General features: G+C 41.6%; 1 protein-coding gene across 1 annotated transcript; it reads right to left on the bottom strand.

Annotated features, from left to right (window-relative positions):
• Positions 1-884: 884 nt before the first annotated feature.
• On the bottom strand, positions 885-15,482 carry tmem178a (transmembrane protein 178a). Its single transcript, XM_029427461.1, has 3 exons — positions 14,821-15,482; positions 4,561-4,674; positions 885-1,441 (listed from the first exon to the last, which is right to left on the bottom strand). Exons 1-3 carry the CDS (start codon positions 15,380-15,382, stop codon positions 1,215-1,217), a joined length of 903 nt encoding a protein of 300 aa, XP_029283321.1. The 5' UTR covers positions 15,383-15,482; the 3' UTR covers positions 885-1,214.
• Positions 15,483-22,342: the final 6,860 nt, after the last annotated feature.

Genomic DNA, 22,342 nt, shown 5'->3' with positions numbered 1-22,342 from the left:
AAGAAAGGTGAAGAAAGGTGAATAAAGGGTAATAAAGGTGAATATAGGTGAATAAAGGGTAATAAGGTTAATAAAGGTGAATAAAGGGTAATAAGGTGAATTAAGGGAAATAAAGGTGAATAAAGGGTAATAAAGGTGAATAAAGGTGAATATAGGTGAATAAAGGGTAATAAGGTGAATTAAGGGAAATAAAGGTGAATAAAGGGTAATAAAGGTGAATAAGGTGAATAAAGGTGAATAAAGGGAAATACAGGTGAATAAAGGGTAATAAGGTGAATAAAGGGTAATAAAGGTGAATAAAGGGTAATAAAGGTGAATAAAGGTGAATAAAGGGTAATAAAAGTGAATAAAGGTGAATAAAGTGTAATAAGGTGAATAAAGGGTATTAAAGGTGAATATAGGGTAATAAAGGTGAAGAAAGGTGAATAAAGGGTAATAAAGGGTAATAAGGTGAATAAAGGTGAATATAGGGTAATAAGGTGAATAAAGGTGAATAAAGGGAAATAAAGGTGAATAAGGTGAATATAGGGTAATAAAGGTGAATAAGGTGAATAAAGGTGAATAAAGGGTAATAAGGTGAATAAAGGTGAATAAAGGGTAATAAGGTGAATTAAGGGAAATAAAGGTGAATAAGGTGAATAAAGGATAATAAAGGTGAATAAAGGTGAATATAGGTGAATAAAGGGTAATAAGGTGAATAAAGGTGAATAAAGGGTAATAAGGTGAATTAAGGGAAATAAGGTGAATAAAGGTGAATAAAGGGTAATAAGGTGAATTAAGGGAAATAAAGGTGAATAAGGTGAATAAAGGTGAATAAAGGTTCCGATACAAAACGTTTCCAATTGAACATTCAGTCCGTTTATTTCATTCATTTCAGTCCAATCAGCTTTTCAATCAGCGAACAAACATTCAGAAACACAATAACTTAGCTTTTGGAGTAAACGCTACCTTGGCCTACCTGTGTATGTGTGTCTGGGTGTGTGTGTGGTCAAAAACAGTTTACCTTCCGGCGGAACACTACCGTCAACAAACATTTTTTCCTACTTATAGCAGGAGTGCTAATTGGCTCCTACAATAATACATATAATAATAATAATAATAATAATAATAATAATAATGAATATTATGATAGTAATAATAATAATAATAAAAATGTTTATATTGACATTATCTGATCCTCACAGGCTGCTTCCTGTTGTTGTCAATCCAGTCTGTCACCAGCAGAGGGAGACACACACACACAGTGTGTTTTTCTCAGGTCCTTTAAGTGTCAATGCTTCACTCCTGAACCCCCCCCCCTCACCTGCCATGAGGAACAGTAGTCCGGAGACGTGCTGCGTCAGACTCTCCTCCCAGTAGAAGCCGACTGACGCCACGATGCTCCCACACAGCAGCACGGCGGCCGCCATGCCGAGGAAGCCAGCCGTGATGCGCCGCAGGTCTACAGACACACACACACTGTACTAGGGAGGATACACACAGACACACTGTACTGTGCTATACTAGTGAGTGTATATATATACTAAACGCCTCCAAAATGCATTTTCTAATGACATAGAAGCTCTGGATGGCATTAATTTGGCCTCCAGCACCACCGTAAGGAATCTTGGCGTCATCTTTGATCAGGATCTGTCTTTTAACTCCCACATAAAACAAATCTCAAGGACTGCCTTCTTTCATCTACGTAACATTGCAAAAATAAGACACATCCTGTCTCAAAATGATGCAGAAAAACTAGTCCATGCATTTGTTACTTCAAGGCTGGATTACTGCAACTCATTGTTATCAGGTTGTCCCAAAAAGTTGCTTAAGACTCTTCAGTTGATCCAAAATGCAGCGGCACGTATATTGACAAGAACAAGGAAACGGGATCATATTACACTTGTATTAGCTTATTAATTAATAATTATCTTATTATTAGTTATCGGGCGGTGGAAGGAGCACTTTGAGGAACTCCTGAATCCGACTAACACGCCCTCTATGGTAGAGACAGAGCTGGAAGCTGATGGGGGATCATCGTCAATTTCCCTGATGGAAGTCACTGAGGTAGTCAAACAACTCCACAGTGGCAAAGCCGCAGGGGTTGATGAGATCCGTCCAGAAATGCTGAAGGCTTTGGGTGTTGAGGGGCTGTCTTGGTTGACACGCCTCGTCAACATTGCGTGGAAGTCTAGGACAGTGCCTAGGGGGTGGCAGACCAGGGTGGTGGTTCCCCTATTTAAAAAGGGGGACCAGAGAGTGTGTGCCAACTACAAGGGTATCACACTTCTCAGCCTCCCTGGTAAAGTCTACTCCAAGGTACTGGAAAAGAGGGTTCGGCTGGTAGTCGAACCTCTGATTGAAGAGGAACAATGCGGATTCCGTCCTGGTCGTAGAACAACAGACCAACTCTTTACTCTTGCAAGGATCCTGGAGGGGGCCTGGGAGTACGCCCATCCGGTCTACATGTGTTTTGTGGATCTGGAGAAGGCGTATGACCGGGTCCCCCGGGTGATACTGTGGGAGGTGCTGCGGGAGTATGGGGTGAGGGGGTCACTTTTGAGGGCCATCCAATCCCTGTACGCCCAAAGCGAGAGTTGTGTCTGGATACTCGGCAGTAAGTCGGACTCGTTTCCAGTGAATGTTGGCCTTCGCCAGGACTGCGCTTTATCACCAATCCTGTTCGTGATTTTTATGGATAGGATATCGAGGCGTAGTCGTGGAGGAGAGGGGTTGCAGTTCGGTGACCTGAGGATCTCATCGCTGCTCTTTGCAGATGATGTAGTCCTTATGGTCCAGATCATCGGTCTGTGACCTTCAACAGTCACTGGATCGGTTCGCAGCCGAGTGTGAAGCGGTTGGGATGAGGATCAGCACCTCAAAATCTGAGGCCATGGCTCTCAGCAGGAAACCGGTGGATTGCCTACTCCGTGTAGGGAATCAGCCATTACCCCAAGTGAAGGAGTTCAAGTACCTCGGGGTCTTGTTCGTGAGTGAGGGGACGATGGAGCGAGAGATTGGCCGGCGGTATTACAGTCACTTTACCGCACCGTTGTGATGAAAAGAGAGCTGAGCCAGAAGGCAAAGCTCTCAATATACCGGTCGATCTTCGTTCCTACCTTCACCTATGGTCATGAAGGCTGGGTCATGACCGAAAGAACGAGATCATGGGTAGAAGCGGCCGAAATGGGTTTTCTCAGATGGGTGGCTGGCGTCTCCCTTAGAGATAGGGTGAGAAGCTCAGCCATCCGTGGGAGACTCGGAGTAGAGCCGCTGCTCCTTTACGTTGAAAGGAGCCAGTTGAGGTGGTTCGGACATCTAGTAAGGATGCCACCTGGGCGCCTCCCTAGGGAGGTGTTCCAGGCACGTCCAGCTGGGAGGAGACCCCGGGGAAGACCCAGGACTCGGTGGAGAGATTATATCTCCTCACTGGGAACGCCTCAGGATCCCCCATTCGGAGCTGGAGGATGTGGCCCGGAGAAGGGAAGATTGGGGTTCCTTACTGGAGCTGCTGCCCCCGCGACCCGATCCCGGATAAGCAGTAGACGATGGATGGATGGATGGATAGCTGCTCTGCACTGGCTCCCGGTAAAATACAGAATAGAATTCAAAATCCTTCTCCTGACTTACAAAGCAATTAATGGTCAGGCTCCAGCATATCTTAAAGATCTCATAGTACCTTATAAACCAACTAGAGCATTGCACTTCCAGACCACAAGGTTACTTGTAGTTCCTAGAGTCTCTAAGAGTACAATGAGAGCCAGAGCCTTCAGCTATCAAGCTCCTCTCCAGTGGAACCAGCTTCCAGTTTGTGTTCGGGAGGCAGACACACTCTCCACATTTAAGAGTAGGCTAAAGACTTTCCTTTTTGATAAAGCTTATAGTTAGGGCTGGCTCAGGTTTGCCTTGGATCAGCCCCTAGTTATGCTGCTATAGGCTTAGACTGCCGGAGGACACCTCCCTGCTCTCTTCCTTCTCTTCCTCTCTCCTCCCCTCCCTCTCTTCTCCTGCTGCCCTGGTCCTGCTGGACACCGGGAAGCCTTTTTGACATTTTCCTGGATTCATCCATACTTTCTCTTTTTCAACACAAAATCATTTCTGTCAAATGTTGTATTTTTACTATGTTGTTTATCCTGTACACACGACATCTATTGCACGTCTGTCCGTCCTGGGAGAGGGATCCCTCCTCTGTCTCTCCCTGAGGTTTCTAATATGTTCCCCCTTTAATTATGGGGTTTCTTTTAGGAAGTTTTTCCTTGTGCGATGCGAGGGTCTGAGGACAGAGGGTCTAATGACAGAGGGTCTGAGGACAGAGGGTGTTGTAACCTGTACAGTCTGTAAACACTGAGACAAATGTATAATTTGTGATATTGGGCTATATAAATACATTTGATTTGATATACTATACTGTGTATGCATATATGTATATATATACTGTATATATGTATATACTGTATGTGTGTATATATGTATATACTGTGTGTGTATATGTGTGTGTATCTGTATATACTATATGTGTATATATATATATATATATATATATATTTATATATGCACATATATATATGTATATGTACTCACGCAGCAGGTGCCACTCGTCCTGCTGGATGGTCCTGGTCAGGTTCAGAGGGATGTTCCTCAGTCTGATTGGCTGAGAGAAGTGGTACTTCACAGCTGTGCAGCGATCTGCGATACCTGCAGGGAGACAGGTGACCATCAGAACTACTGCATACTTTCCAGGTGCATGATGGGAGATGTAGGAGTTTTTGGCCGGTCTCCAGATTTCCCATGAGACACAGTGAAGCAGTGTAATAATGAAACACACACCCAATGTTTACGCATGTGTCCCTGTAGGGAGAGCAGCTCACACTGAATATAGAAGTTCAGATGACAAAAACATTTGACCTAGATTCTAGTTCAACAGCAGCAGAGGGCTTTATTATAAATATAGAAGACGTCTAGTGGTCTGGTGGTTGGGCTTCCAAACAGAACACCAGAAGGTTTTGAGTTCAACTCCAGAGCTGCACCATTGAGCACTGTGTTGTGAGTTACCGAGAGTCTTGATAAGAGTCTGCTGAATGCATGTAATGTAATGTAATGACAGCTCGGGGTCCAGTCTAATGATTTGTAACATCATGTAGTCTGATTACAGCTCCTCTCCAACACTTTGACCTCCAGGGCTCGGCTCGCTGCCAGGGGCTGCGGAGGAATAAACTGCAGACGTCACGATGACCGGTGGGCTTTAAACCTGCACCAGTCCATCTTCTATATATATATATATATATATACATGTATATATATACATGTATATGTATATATATATACATATATATACACAGTAAGATAAAGTATTTTCTTAAGTAATTAAGAACTTTAATGCAAAATAAACCGTTTTCAGTTATACTGGAATACAAAGTAATCAGATCACAATAGTTGGATTTAACTGATCGTTGTTGTGGATTTATGATTCATCACGATATGAGACGTTAATTTATCGTATTCAAATATTGAACTAATGACAGCTAATGTACCTCAATACTACTCAGACTACAGACAGCAGTACAAAGTGTAGTACAGCAGTACAGTGTAGTACACACTAGTACACAGTGTAGTACAGCAGTACACAGTGTTGTACAGTAGTATGGCGTTGTACAAACTAGTACACAGTGTAGTAGAGCAGTACACAGTGTAGTACAGTAGTACAGAGTGTTGTACAGTAGTACACAGTGTAGTACAGTAGTACACAGTGTAGTACAGCAGTACACCACATAGTACACACTAGTACAGTGTAGTACAGTAGTACACAGTGTAGTACAGTAATACCCAGTGTAGCATAGTGGTAGACAGTGTTGTAAACACTAGTACACAGTGTAGTACAGTAGTACACAGTGTAGTACAGCAGTACACAGTGTTGTACAGTAGTGTGTACAACACTGTACTGCTGTACTACACTGTGTACTACTATACAAAACTGTGTACTACTGTACGACACTGTACTGCTGTACTAGACTGTCTACTTCTGTACTACACGGTGTACTACTGCACTCAACTGTGTACTGTACTACACTGTGTACTTCTGTACTACACTGTGTACTACTGTACTCAACTGTGTACTGCTGTACTACACTGTACTTCTGTACTACACTGTGTACTAGTGTGTACTACACTGTGTACTGCTGTACTACACTGTGTACTTCTGTACTACACTGTGTACTACTGTACTCAACTGTGTACTGCTGTACTACACTGTACTTCTGTACTACACTGTGTACTAGTGTGTACTAGACTGTGTACTGCTGTACTACACCGTGTACTGCTGTACTACACTGTGTACTACTGTACAACACTGTGTACTGCTTTACTACACTGTACTGCTGTACTACACTGTGTACAACTGTACTACTGTACTACTTTATGTACTAGTGTGTACTACACTGTGTACTACTGTACAACACTGTGTACTACATTGTACAAACTAGTACACAGTGTAGTAGAGCAGTACACAGTGTAGTACAGTAGTACAGAGTGTTGTAATGTAGTACACAGTGTAGTACAGTAGTACACAGTGTAGTACAGCAGTACACCGCGTAGTACACACTAGTACAGTGTAGTACAGTAGTACAAAGTGTAGTACAGTAGTACACAGTGTTGTACAGTAGTACACAGTGTAGTACAGTAGTACACAGTGTAGTACAGTGGTACATAGTGTAGTACAGTAGTACACAGTGTTGTATAGCAGTACACAATGTTGTATAGTAGAACACAGTTTAGTACAGCAGTACACAGTGTTGTATAGTAGTACAGTGTAGTACAGTAGTAAACAGTGTAGTACAGTAGTACACAGTTTAGTACAGCAGTACACAGTGTTGTATAGTAGTACACAGTGTAGTACAGTAGTACACAGTGTAGTACAGTATTACACAGTGTTGTATAGCACTACACAGTGTAGTACAGTAGTACACAGTGTAGTACAGTAGTACACAGTGTTGTACAGTAGAACACAGTGTAGTACAGTAGTACACAGTGTTGTATAGTAGTACACAGTGTAGTACAGTAGTACACAGTGTAGTACAGCAGTACACAGTGTTGTACAGTAGAACACAGTGTAGTACAGTAGTACACAGTGTTGTACAGTAATACCCAGTGTAGCATAGTGGTACACAGTGTTGTAAACACTAGTACACAGTGTAGTACAGTAGTAAACAGTGTAGTACAGCAGTACACAGTGTTGTACAGTAGTACACAGTGTTGTACAGTAGTACACAGTGTAGTACAGTAGTACACAGTGTTGTACAGTAGAACACAGTGTAGTACAGTAGTACACAGTGTCGTACAGTAGTACACAGTGTAGTACAGTAGTACACAGTGTTGTACAGCAGTACACGGTGTAGTACAGTAGTTCACAGTGTCGTATAGTAGTACACAGTGTAGTACAGTAGAACATAGTGTGGTACAGTAGTACACAGTGTTGTATAGCAGTACACAGTGTTGTATAGTAGAACACAGTGTAGTACAGTAGTACACAGTGTAGTACAGTAGTACACAGTGTTGTATAGCAGTACACAGTGTTGTACAATAGAACACAGTGTAGTACAGTAGTACACAGTGTTGTACAGCAGTACACAGTGTAGTACAGTAGTACACAGTGTAGTACAGCAGTACACAGTGTTGTACAGTAGTACACAGTGTTGTACAGTAGTACACAGTGTAGTACAGTAGTACACAGTGTCGTACAGTAGTACGCAGTGTTGTATCGTAGAACACAGTGTAGTACAGAAGTACACAGTGTTGTACAGCAGTACACAGTGTAGTACAGTAGTACACAGTGTTGTACAGCAGTACACAGTGTTGTACAGTAGAACACAGTGTTGTATCGTAGAACACAGTGTAGTACAGAAGTACACAGTGTTGTACAGCAGTACACAGTGTAGTACAGTAGAACACAGTGTTGTACAGTAGAACACAGTGTTGTATAGTAGTACACAGTATAGTATAGTAGTACACAGTGTTGTATAGTAGAACACAGTGTAGTACAGTAGTACACAGTGTTGTACAGCAGTACACAGTGTAGTACAGTAGTACACAGTGTCGTACAGTAGTACACAGTGTAGTACAGTAGTACACAGTGTTGTACAGCAGTACACGGTGTAGTACAGTAGTTCACAGTGTCGTATAGTAGTACACAGTGTAGTACAGTAGAACATAGTGTGGTACAGTAGTACACAGTGTTGTATAGCAGTACACAGTGTTGTATAGTAGAACACAGTGTAGTACAGTAGTACACAGTGTAGTACAGTAGTACACAGTGTTGTATAGCAGTACACAGTGTTGTACAATAGAACACAGTGTAGTACAGTAGTACACAGTGTTGTACAGCAGTACACAGTGTAGTACAGTAGTACACAGTGTAGTACAGCAGTACACAGTGTTGTACAGTAGTACACAGTGTTGTACAGTAGTACACAGTGTAGTACAGTAGTACACAGTGTCGTACAGTAGTACACAGTGTAGTACAGTAGTACACAGTGTTGTATCGTAGAACACAGTGTAGTACAGAAGTACACAGTGTTGTACAGCAGTACACAGTGTAGTACAGTAGTACACAGTGTTGTACAGCAGTACACAGTGTTGTACAGTAGAACACAGTGTTGTATCGTAGAACACAGTGTAGTACAGAAGTACACAGTGTTGTACAGCAAAACACAGTGTAGTACAGTAGAACACAGTGTTGTACAGTAGAACACAGTGTTGTATAGTAGTACACAGTGTAGTACAGTAGTACACAGTGTTGTACAGTAGAACACAGTGTAGTACAGTAGTACACAGTGTTGTACAGTAATACCCAGTGTAGCATAGTGGTACACAGTGTTGTAAACACTAGTACACAGTGTAGTACAGTAGTACACAGTGTAGTACAGCAGTACACAGTGTTGTACAGTAGTACACAGTGTTGTACAGTAGTACACAGTGTAGTACAGTAGTACACAGTGTTGTACAGTAGAACACAGTGTAGTACAGTAGTACACAGTGTCGTACAGTAGTACACAGTGTAGTACAGTAGTACACAGTGTTGTACAGCAGTACACGGTGTAGTACAGTAGTTCACAGTGTCGTATAGTAGTACACAGTGTAGTACAGTAGAACATAGTGTGGTACAGTAGTACACAGTGTTGTATAGCAGTACACAGTGTTGTATAGTAGAACACAGTGTAGTACAGTAGTACACAGTGTAGTACAGTAGTACACAGTGTTGTATAGCAGTACACAGTGTTGTACAATAGAACACAGTGTAGTACAGTAGTACACAGTGTTGTACAGCAGTACACAGTGTAGTACAGTAGTACACAGTGTAGTACAGCAGTACACAGTGTTGTACAGTAGTACACAGTGTTGTACAGTAGTACACAGTGTAGTACAGTAGTACACAGTGTCGTACAGTAGTACGCAGTGTTGTATCGTAGAACACAGTGTAGTACAGAAGTACACAGTGTTGTACAGCAGTACACAGTGTAGTACAGTAGTACACAGTGTTGTACAGCAGTACACAGTGTTGTACAGTAGAACACAGTGTTGTATCGTAGAACACAGTGTAGTACAGAAGTACACAGTGTTGTACAGCAGTACACAGTGTAGTACAGTAGAACACAGTGTTGTACAGTAGAACACAGTGTTGTATAGTAGTACACAGTATAGTATAGTAGTACACAGTGTTGTATAGTAGAACACAGTGTAGTACAGTAGTACACAGTGTTGTACAGCAGTACACAGTGTAGTACAGTAGTACACAGTGTCGTACAGTAGTACACAGTGTAGTACAGTAGTACACAGTGTTGTACAGCAGTACACGGTGTAGTACAGTAGTTCACAGTGTCGTATAGTAGTACACAGTGTAGTACAGTAGAACATAGTGTGGTACAGTAGTACACAGTGTTGTATAGCAGTACACAGTGTTGTATAGTAGAACACAGTGTAGTACAGTAGTACACAGTGTAGTACAGTAGTACACAGTGTTGTATAGCAGTACACAGTGTTGTACAATAGAACACAGTGTAGTACAGTAGTACACAGTGTTGTACAGCAGTACACAGTGTAGTACAGTAGTACACAGTGTAGTACAGCAGTACACAGTGTTGTACAGTAGTACACAGTGTTGTACAGTAGTACACAGTGTAGTACAGTAGTACACAGTGTCGTACAGTAGTACACAGTGTAGTACAGTAGTACACAGTGTTGTATCGTAGAACACAGTGTAGTACAGAAGTACACAGTGTTGTACAGCAGTACACAGTGTAGTACAGTAGTACACAGTGTTGTACAGCAGTACACAGTGTTGTACAGTAGAACACAGTGTTGTATCGTAGAACACAGTGTAGTACAGAAGTACACAGTGTTGTACAGCAGTACACAGTGTAGTACAGTAGAACACAGTGTTGTACAGTAGAACACAGTGTTGTATAGTAGTACACAGTGTAGTATAGTAGTACACAGTGTTGTATAGTAGTACACAGTGTAGTACAGTAGTACACAGTGTTGTACAGTAGTACACAGTGTAGTACAGCAGTACACAGTGTTGTCCAGTAGTACACAGTGTTGTACAGTAGTACACAGTGTAGTACAGTAGTACACAGTGTAGTACAGTAGTACACAGTGTTGTACAGTAGTACACAGTGTAGTACAGCAGTACACAGTGTTGTACAGTAGTACACAGTGTAGTACAACAGTACACAGTGTAGTACAGCGGTACACAGTGTTGTATAGTAGTACACAGTGTTGTACAGTAGTACACAGTGTAGTACAGTAGTACACAGTGTTGTACAGTAGTACACAGTGTAGTACAGTAGTACACAGTGTTGTATAGTAGTACACAGTGTAGTACAGTAGTACACAGTGTTGTACAGTAGTACACAGTGTTGTATAGTAGTACACAGTGTTGTATTGTAGTACACAGTGTAGTACAGCAGTACACAGTGTTGTATAGTAGTACACAGTGTAGTACAGTAGTACACAGTGTTGTATAGTAGTACACAGTGTAGTACAGTAGTACACAGTGTAGTACAGTAGTACACAGTGTTGTACAGTAGTACACAGTGTTGTATAGTAGTACACAGTGTTGTATAGTAGTACACAGTGTAGTACAGCAGTACACAGTGTTGTATAGTAGTACACAGTGTAGTACAGTAGTACACAGTGTAGTACAGCAGTACACAGTGTTGTATAGTAGTACACAGTGTAGTACAGTAGTACACAGTGTTGTACAGTAGTACAGTGTAGTACAGCAGTACACAGTGTTGTACAGTAGTACACAGTGTAGTACAGCGGTACACAGTGTAGTACAGCGGTACACAGTGTTGTACAGTAGTACACAGTGTAGTACAGCAGTACACAGTGTTGTACAGTAGTACACAGTGTTGTACAGTAGTACAGTGTAGTACAGCAGTACACAGTGTTGTACAGTAGTACACAGTGTTGTACAGTAGTACACAGTGTAGTACAGCAGTACACAGTGTTGTACAGTAGTACACAGTGTAGTACAGCAGTACACAGTGTTGTACAGTAGTACACAGTGTTGTACAGTAGTACACAGTGTAGTACAGTAGTACACAGTGTTGTATAGTAGTACACAGTGTAGTACAGTAGTACACAGTGTTGTACAGTAGTACACAGTGTAGTACAGCAGTACACAGTGTTGTACAGTAGTACACAGTGTTGTACAGTAGTACACAGTGTAGTACAGTAGTACACAGTGTAGTACAGCAGTATACAGTGTAGTACAGTAGTACACAGTGTAGTACAGCAGTACACAGTGTTGTACAGTAGTACACAGTGTTGTACAGTAGTACACAGTGTAGTACAGCAGTACACAGTGTTGTCCAGTAGTACAGTGTTGTACAGCAGTACACAGTGTTGTATAGTAGTACACAGTGTAGTACAGCAGTACACAGTGTTGTATAGTAGTACACAGTGTAGTACAGTAGTACACAGTGTTGTACAGTAGTACACAGTGTAGTACAGCAGTACACAGTGTAGTACAGTAGTACACAGTGTAGTACAGCAGTACACAGTGTTGTACAGTAGTACACAGTGTAGTACAACAGTACACAGTGTAGTACAGCGGTACACAGTGTTGTATAGTAGTACACAGTGTTGTACAGTAGTACACAGTGTAGTACAGTAGTACACAGTGTTGTACAGTAGTACACAGTGTAGTACAGTAGTACACAGTGTAGTACAGTAGTACACAGTGTAGTACAGCAGTACACAGTGTTGTATAGTAGTACACAGTGTAGTACAGTAGTACACAGTGTAGTACAGCAGTACAGTGTAGTACAGCAGTACACAGTGTTGTATAGTAGTACACAGTGTAGTACAGTAGTACACAGTGTAGTACAGCAGTACACAGTGTTGTACAGTAGTACACAGTGTAGTACAGCAGTACACAGTGTTGTCCAGTAGTACACAGTGTTGTACAGTAGTACACAGTGTAGTACAGTAGTACAGTGTTGTATAGTAGTACACAGTGTAGTACAGTAGTACACAGTGTAGTACAGTAGTACACAGTGTTGTACAGTAGTACACAGTGTTGTATAGTAGTACACAGTGTTGTATAGTAGTACACAGTGTAGTACAGCAGTACACAGTGTTGTATAGTAGTACACAGTGTAGTACAGTAGTACACAGTGTAGTACAGCAGTACACAGTGTTGTATAGTAGTACACAGTGTAGTACAGTAGTACACAGTGTTGTACAGTAGTACACAGTGTAGTACAGCAGTACACAGTGTTGTACAGTAGTACACAGTGTAGTACAGCAGTACACAGTGTTGTATAGTAGTACACAGTGTAGTACAGTAGTACACAGTGTTGTACAGTAGTACACAGTGTAGTACAGCAGTACACAGTGTTGTACAGTAGTACACAGTGTAGTACAGCAGTACACAGTGTTGTACAGTAGTACACAGTGTATTACAGCAGTACACAGTGTTGTACAGTAGTACACAGTGTAGTACAGCAGTACACAGTGTTGTACAGTAGTACACAGTGTTGTACAGTAGTACACAGTGTAGTACAGCAGTACACAGTGTTGTACAGTAGTACACAGTGTTGTACAGTAGTACACAGTGTAGTACAGTAGTACACAGTGTTGTATAGTAGTACACAGTGTAGTACAGTAGTACACAGTGTTGTACAGTAGTACACAGTGTAGTACAGTAGTACACAGTGTTGTATAGTAGTACACAGTGTAGTACAGTAGTACACAGTGTTGTACAGTAGTACACAGTGTTGTACAGTAGTACACAGTGTAGTACAGTAGTACACAGTGTTGTATAGTAGTACACAGTGTAGTACAGTAGTACACAGTGTAGTACAATAGTACACAGTGTTGTATAGTAGAACACAGTTTAGTACAGTCGTACATGCAGTACATACCTCCCTCAGTGATTTCAGTACTCACAGGTCAGACTGCTGCATGCTGGTACATGATGTACTGCATCAGTAGTGGACTCCAAGTCCCATAATGCATCAGTTATTTCAGTACTACAAAGCGTTTTCCTCATTATAATCTTCACTCCTACAGAATGTCACTATAAACAGCACGACGCCTTACACAGTGTGTGTATGCAGAAGAATAATTATACACCAATATATTAACAGTATCACTGCATGTGTATCAGTATGTAGTAATAATAATATGTATCAGTATATATACTGTATAATATTAATAATAATAATGTCAATGTGCTGCATCACTCCTAGAGTAACGCTGTTATGTTTACAGTATTTGCAGTAGAAGGTGGTAGAAGTACTCAGGTCCTTTACTTCAGTAAAAGTAGAAATACGTAAACATACTCCATTACAAGTCAAAGTCCTGAATTCAAAACGGATGAATGGATGAATACATGAAAGAGTATTTTAATGTTTAGTTGAGCCGATTTGAACTCTTATATTTTGTTATTATATGTATTTATTTATTTTGTGTTAATATTGTTCGTTCATTGTTAGCATTTTTAAGTAATTAGACTTTCCTGCTGATGAATTGCTTAAAAATGTTATTTGGTTTTATATTCATTAAATGTTCATGTTTTCTACTTCTTACCAACATATCTTCAATCATTTTAGAAAACATTTGTGTAGTTAAACATATTTATTTATAGCAGAAAGCAACATAATGTTCTGTGTTCAGTTATCGGCCTTCATTTGATGAGCTGAACATCCAAACATCAAGCAGCTGCAACAACAATATTACATTATGTTGCTTTAACCTTTCAGTTGCTGCTGGTTTGAATTCTGTCCCACTGATGATGGCAGAGAGGGCAACGCGAGCCAAACAGCCCGGTCTCCTCCACACGCTCCGTACTACCACTCACTTACATCCAGCAGTGTATAACAACAATAATGATAAGAATAGGTAGCAATATGTATATTCTGTATAAGAATAAGAATAATAATTGGTATCAGTGTATATAATCTACAAAACAATACAAATCGCAAAAATAATAATTGCATTAATAGCAATCATATGTCTCAGTATATATAGTGTATGTCCCGCTGCATGAATGCTGTTATTGTCACAGTATGTATATGTGCAGAAGTAAATGTCACCTACAGTATATATATATATATATATATATATATATATATATATATATGTCTATAAATGTAAATATATATATATGTATGTATGTATACAGTAGGCTCTATAAATGCAGTGTGATCCTGGCTCCTTTAATAATAAGGTTATTGTGCACAGTATACATGCAGCCTACAGTATGCAGGTATACTATATACATATGTTACAATAATAATACATATATCTATATATCTATATTTGTATATATCTGACCCCGGTCGATGAGCTTGTCGATGTCCGGGTCCAGGCCCTTGAAGTAGCACTTCCTCCAGAGGCCGGAGTGAGCGGAGAACAGCGGCCTGCCGCACTCCGTCTCCAGGATGCCCATCCCCAGGATGGCCCGCCAGTTCTCCAGCAGCTCCTCCTCTCTGCTGCCCACATGGACGGGCTTCATCAGCGCCACGTCCCGCTGCCGGGCCCCGCCGCTGCCGGTGTCCACCAGCGGCAGGTGGTAGATGGGCATCTCCCGGTTCTTCTGGTCGTTGGAGTCGGATCCGTGGCGGTCGCAGTTGTCCTTGTGTCTGCGGGTGTCGGTCTCGTACCAGTGGTCGGAGGAGATGGCGGTGACCAGCAGCAGCAGCGCCAGCACGCTGAGCGAGAGGCTCACCGCGGACACCGTCACCGTCACCGGCCGGGCTCTCTCCATGGCCGGGACATGGACCGAGCCGCTCCCGGAGCAGGTCCCGGTGCTCCCGGAGCAGGTCCCGGTGCTGGTCCCGGTGCTCCCGGTACTGGTGTTCGCTCGGTTCCCGCCGCTTTTTCCGTTACTGGGCATCTTCTGCTGCCATCCTCGCGCCCGTCAGCCGTTCCCCGTTTGCCCTCGAGAGCGCGTTGTCATGCCGACTGACGGAGCGTCAGAGCTGTGTCAAGGTGACGGCAAGCGGACACAGCGATACCGGAAGTTCACAGAGACAGCCTTCAAAATAAAGCAGTTTTAACTCACTAAAGATAATAAAATAATAATTCAGTTAGTTCACACCCACAGATCTGTATGGAGCATGTTCAATATTTTAGATATATTTGGTTTGATTTAAAACTGGATGGATATAGTTTTATATCGTCAACTAATGTTTTTAAACAATGACTACGATGTTGCTAAAATGTAAGAAAAGGACATTTGATTTTGTCATTTGAACAATTTTAAGAAAGTTTTTTTAAAGATGGATTGTCTTTGCTCTCTGATCAGGATCAGTTTCAGTTATTTTACAGTAAACAGATTTATTAGTGGATCTAATCCTGAGACCAGGAGGCTGAGCTGCAGTCTGACACGTAAAGCCCCAGAGTGACTGTCTGCCCCACGACAACTGAAATGATTAAAATCAATATTAAACAGAAGAGGAATTAGACATAAAACCTAATAAATATTAGCACCACTGCAAAAGTGCAACTAATCAGAAAACTTAAATGTGGGCTCTGAAACATCAAATGTTTGTCATTCAAAGCTGGACTGGTAAATAATTTCATTTTAGATAATCAGATTTATATTGTCTCACTGAAACCTGAGACATGAAGAATATGTCTAAATAAATCCACTCGTCATGTTAATACTCACGTTCCAGCTGTATTCAACTGAATCCTATCAATCAATCCTAAGCCTAAACTAAACTATAACTCTTTTGAAAGCCTTGTTCTTACGCTCTGAAACCCAACATGGAAACAATAAAGCCAGTTTTATTTGTTACTGTGTACCGCCCTCCTGGTCCGTATTCTGAAGTTCTATCTGAACTCTGAGTTTTTATCAAGTTTAGTCCTTAAAGCAGATAAAGTAATTATTGTAGGTGACTTTAATATTCATGTGGATGTTGATAGTGAGCCTTAATAATGCATTTATCTCAATATTAGATTCACTGGGTTCAGTCAGAATGTACATGTTTAAACCACACTCTGGACCTTGTTCTGGGATATGGTGTTGAAATTGAAAGTTTATCAGTGTGTCCACATAATCCTCTTTTATCAGACCATTTTAATAACTTCTGAAGTCCTGTTACTGGACTACAAGCCAGCAGAACATCCTACGCTCGATGTTTATCTGAAAGTGCTGTGACTAAATTTAAGGAAGTGATTAATTCAACATCATGTCTCAATATCAATATAACAGACCCCCAAACCTGCAATCTAAAACTAAAGTCGAGGAAACTTGAAAGGACATGTCGTTCCACCAAGCTGAAATAATCTGGTTTAGTCTGCTAGATAATCTTACAACATATAAGAAGGCTCTCCGTAATGCCAGAGCAGCTTATTACGCTTCCTTAACAGAAGAACATAAGAACAACCCCAGGTTTCTGTTCAGCACTGAGGCTGACAGAGAGCCACAGCTCTACAGAGCCTTCTGTTCCTGTATCTCTCAGTAGTGACGACTTCATGAGCTTCTTTAACCAGAAAATATATGCAACATAATGTAATATTGTTGTTGCAGCTGCTTGATGTTTGGATGTTCAGCTCACCAAATTAAGGCCGATAACTGAACACAGAACATTATGTTGCTTTCTGCTATAAATAAATATGTTTAACTACACAAATGTTTTCTAAAATGATTGAAGATATGTTGGTAAGAAGTAGAAAACATGAACATTTAATGAATATAAAACCAAATAACATTTTTAAGCAATTCATCAGCAGGAAAGTCTAATTACTTAAAAATGCTAACAATGAACGAACAATATTAACACAAAATAAATAAATACATATAATAACAAAATATAAGAGTTCAAATCGGCTCAACTAAACATTAAAATACTCTTTCATGTATTCATCCATTCATCCGTTTTGAATTCAGGACTTTGACTTGTAATGGAGTATGTTTACATATTTCTACTTTTACTGAAGTAAAGGATCTGAGTACTTCTACCACCTTCTACTGCAAATACTGTAAACATAACAGCGTTACTCTAGGAGTGATGCAGCACATTGACATTAGCACTAGTCGGTCCTGCCCATGCAGGCCATGTAGGCGCAATCTGTTGCTGTATTTGTCCTCCTGTTGTTTCTTGGAATTCTACTGCATTTCTTCATCATTTCCTTTCTATAAGCTGGACAAAGCTGTCAAGCTGCGGGTGGTGGGGTAAGTGTCCCTCAGGGCAGCCCAGTAATCAGTCCTGTACTGATTGAATGACATCTTATCATCAGCCATACTGCATCTGGCTTTGATATCCATTTCCTTCCTGTGCCCTTATTCTTCCTTCCAGTCTGCCGATGAGAGTCCTCAAATCTCCCACACACACTCGGTCTCCTGCTGTTTATTTCTCAAATTCTCCAATCCATTTCTGTCCTCCTGAGGCGAGGGGAGGTAGTTTGGAAACTCTCCATGTCGTGATGACTCCATGCTTGGTATATCGTGTTCCCTCCTTGAGTTGTCATGAGTGGCATCTGGAACCCTGACTTTGATTCTTTTGTCTGCTGTCTGGTTCTCCCTGCATTTGGTTTATGTTCTTTCAATGTTAGACTTCCCTTTTAATACGTAGAATGTCTTGAATTCCTCTTCACTGTCTGAGTGTTCTGTAATGGAAATTCCTCCTGATGCCTTTGACTGTCTGGCTATTGACTCTTCTTCTCCTTTATGATCTCTTTCATCTCGAGCACCTTTGCCCTCTGAGGGTTGTCTGCTCCTTGGTCTATCGTCATGTCTCTCACCGTTGGTATAGCCTGTTCTAATAGGTAGACCAAAGTACTGGTCCCCCATTTCCCCCATTGCTGCTTCCTCTCCGCATTCTTTTCCGTTTTGTCTTGTTTCTTCGTCTGCCCTCATGCTCTGCAGACTGTCATGGGGGTGGAGCGTCCGAATTAGATTTGGGGTAGAGAAGGCATTATCTTGGTTCCTTCTCTCGTTCATTATCAGGCTGTGTTCCATCATTCTCTCTGCGTTGGCTGCGATTTCTAAGACTTGTTTCAACAGATATTCCACCTGCCTGACTTTCTCACTTTCCCCAACTTCCAGAAATCCTCCTTTCACGTCTAGGATGGGTGCCTGAACTGGAGCGGAATGAAAAGGATTTACATTGGATGAGTATGCCGGAGAGGCGGTTGCTTGGGTCAAATCTGGGTAGTGCTGAGGAGTACATGGAGTAGGTGCCGTTTCCTCTTCCTTGCTTTCTCTTCTGCTTTCTTGACAACACAGATTGTGTCAGGCCCAGTTTGTGGTATGTTCTTAAGATGTAGAAGGAGACACACGGCTCAAGCTTTTCTTCTTCCTGCTTTCTCGGCTGCTCTCTTTGCAGCTCCAAATCGTCGTTTTTCTCCTGTTCTCTCCCATGCTGCTATCTGTTGTCGATATTCTCCATTCTCAAAATCAAACACTGCTTTTCTTTGGATTGCAGTAGGACCAGGCTGATAATCTTCTGGAATCAGTCCTCTTGCTTGCCACAGTAGTGGTAGCTTTCTCATTTTTTTCTATAACTTTCTTTCTGTTAATAGGTTGAGTGGAGGCTTCCATTCTTTTGAAAACCTTTATTTTAAAATCAGCTGTAGATCCAGGCTTGACTTTTTTTGAATCCATTATATTTGTTTATTTGTAAAGGTTATGTCACTTATGTGTTGTTGAGGTTGAGGTATTTTTGATTTAATTAATAAAATATATATATTTTTTTATTTTTAAAACTTGTCCTCTAGGGGACTATTTTTATTCTTATTATTACACTTCTATCATTGTACTCTAGGTGGAGGCATTTAAATGTATGGGTGTCATTTCAAACTTGTCCTCTAAGGCAGGGGTTCCCAAATTTCTGTGGCCAAGGCACACCAAAGACCAAGCCAAAATCTCAAGGCACACCTGTGTTCATATCCGGGCAAAATCCCCTCTAACACATCGTATCACTGTCATCACTCTGTGAACATTTATTTATTTAGTCCTTGTAAGAAGCTATTCTCCTTCACACTAGTAGAGAGCCTTTGATGTGTCACACTCTAATATATCCCACCATGTGCAAATGGCTAAAATGGGTTCACTTTGACAGATTTATTTTTAATTTTTATAATAATAAGCATTATTAGTATAGCACCTTTCATACAAGAAGTGCAGCCCAAAGTGCTTCACAGCAAAAACATAACAATTAGTACAAGGACAGAATAAGAGCATTTACAGTACAATAATCACAGTGTTGATGTAAATGAGTCTGAAGTACCATTATAAAAATAACCGAATTAAAATAATATAATACAGCAGAATTAAAATTGTATAATAATAGCTGAATTAAAATAGCAGAGAACGCGTTATGGTTTCCCCAATTGTTAGAGTTGTGTTAAACTTTTAGACTTCTCTGGTCGATACTTTACTTCCCTTTGTCCCCGTTGTACAAAGTTAAAGCAGAGAAATTATTGTTTTTTTTATATTTAGGCCAAAGCATATCAGACCTATTGTTTCTATATTGTGAAATAAGTGTGTAGGACAAAGTACCGATAAAGTACAGTGTTTCCCTGCGCTGCGCCCCCCCACATGTTTTTGTTTTTTTATATATTCACAACTCACTTTTCACATTGAACAGGTGCTCTTTTATTAAATAAACTAAATGTTTAAGTCATTTATCTCATTTATGTGCACGTTTCAGTTGCTTTGCGTATTTACATCCTCTCCTCTGCTTTGCTTCGTGAAGTGCGGAGCTCCGCTTCCGAACCAACACACACGCGCGCAAACACTTACAGTAAGAGACAGAGTGGAGGAAAGGTAAGGCGAGAACTTATTAAATCTGCGCCACGCATGGACCTGATCCAGCCCAGGCAGCACCCCGCAGAGCCGTAAACCTAGGGGAAACACTGAAGTAAATAAAACAATCATTCATAACCTTGTGTACAGTTAAATGCAATAGGCCTAATTGTTTCTACTTGTTAGTTCTACTTCCCACCCCAATGCTTCAGAGTAAGACTCAAGGTTCCGTTTATTATAATTCACTTCCCTAGCCCTAGCAACAAGTAGCTAGTTACTGGCCTAGTGAGGTTTTGTTATAATCAGTTCCTTCTGATAAGTCTTTTCAACTTCTAAATAACATAAAAACCTCCCCACAGTTCCCCTATATCTAACAACCGCCAGCCAGTCAGTTTGTATGGAATTTACCCAAGCAACAAACTACAAACTTCTTAGTTATCTCAAAGTATTTATTAAAGTGACTACATTGAAGTAGTTAGCTATCTCTCAATTAAACAGATAAATCCTATCTTAAAATTTCTCAAGGCATTTTATTTCCTGTCCCTAGGGCATTGTCCTCTCTCATTGGTTGGCTGGGGGCCCCCACCTCATAGCGCTGACGTCATCCTTTGGTTCTTCTGACGCCCACAAGAGGGCATTCCTGTAGCATATTCATTCTAGGGAATCCTCTACCTGACTAATAAATACATTCAGTGCTTAATGCTCTTTGGTCCTAAGTAAACAACTAGCTACAAGCTCATAATACTTCAATTCAGTGGTGCACTAATACATAAAATAAGTGACTATTACATATTTGAGGTAAACAAATACATGTCAATACATTCAGAAGTTTATTATATCACAATACCTTTTAAGCCTTAATATAGTGAGTGAGTTATATACCCCCTTACAGTGAGTATCCAAAGAGACCACAGTGTGTCCTGCAGCTGTAAACATGTTTATTCTGCTGTAAGGTTTAACTTGCAGGTCTGTGCAGACGAAGCTTCAAGTGGCCGTTAGAGGAACTGCAGGTTCCGGCTTCACTGCTCCGGTTGCTTCTTTACCAGCTTTAGCAGCTGCATTAAAGTGAGAGGCGGAGCTGTCAACTGATCACCATCTGGTGGTAAGTTGGATCAAGGGGTGGGGGAAGACTCTGGACAGACCTGGTAAGCCCAAACGGGTAGTGCAGGTGAACTGGGAACGTCTGGAAGAAGACTCTGTCCGGGAGATCTTCAACTCACACCTCCGGCGGAGAGTTTCAGACATCACTGTGGAGGTTGGGGGCATTGATCCTGAGTGGGCGATGTTCAAAACCTCTATCGCTGAAGCTGCGGTGAGGAGCTGTGGTCTCAAGGTCTTAGGTGCCTCAAGGGGCGGTAACCCTCGAACACCATGGTCGACCCCGGTGGTCAGGGAAGCCGTTCGACTGAGGGAGTCCTTCAGGGTTATGTTATGTTGCAGGGTACCGACTGACTCGAGGCAAAGCTGCGGGTGTGGGAGAAGTTCGGAGAAGATATGGAGAAGGACTTTCGGTCGGCACCAAGGTGCTTCTGGAAAACCGTTGGGAACCTCAGGAGGGGGAAGTATCCAAGCTGTGCATAGCAAGGGTGGGACCCTGCTGACTTCGACTGAGAAGGTTATCGGGCGGTGGAAGGAGCACTTTGAGGAACTCCTGAATCCGACTAACACGCCCTCTATGGTAAAGGCAGAGCTGGAAGCTGATGGGGGACCATTGTCAATTTCCCTGTTGGAAGTCACTGACGTAGTCAAACAACTCCATAGTGGCAAAGCCACAGCGGTTGATGAGATCCGTCCAGAAATGCTGAAGGCTTTGGGTGTTGAGGGGCTGTCTTGGTTGACACGCCTCGTCAACATTGCGTGGAAGTCTGGGACAGTGCCTAGGGGGTGGCAGACCGGGGTGGTGGTTCCCCTATTCAAAAAGGGGACCAGAGAGTGTGTGCCAACTACAGGAGTATCACACTTCTCAGCCTCCCTGGTAAAGTCTACTCTAAGGTGCTGGAAAGGAGGATTCGGCCGATAGTCGAACCTCTGATTGAAGAGGAACAATGCGGATTCCGTCCTGGTCATGGAACAACGGACCAACTGTTCACTCTCGCAAGG

The sequence above is a fragment of the Cottoperca gobio genome, unplaced genomic scaffold, assembly GCF_900634415.1.
Source record: "Cottoperca gobio unplaced genomic scaffold, fCotGob3.1 fCotGob3_324arrow_ctg1, whole genome shotgun sequence".
Taxonomy (NCBI): domain Eukaryota; kingdom Metazoa; phylum Chordata; class Actinopteri; order Perciformes; family Bovichtidae; genus Cottoperca; species Cottoperca gobio.
Note: the sequence above shows the minus strand (reverse complement) of the source record. Positions and strands in the feature narration are given on the sequence as shown.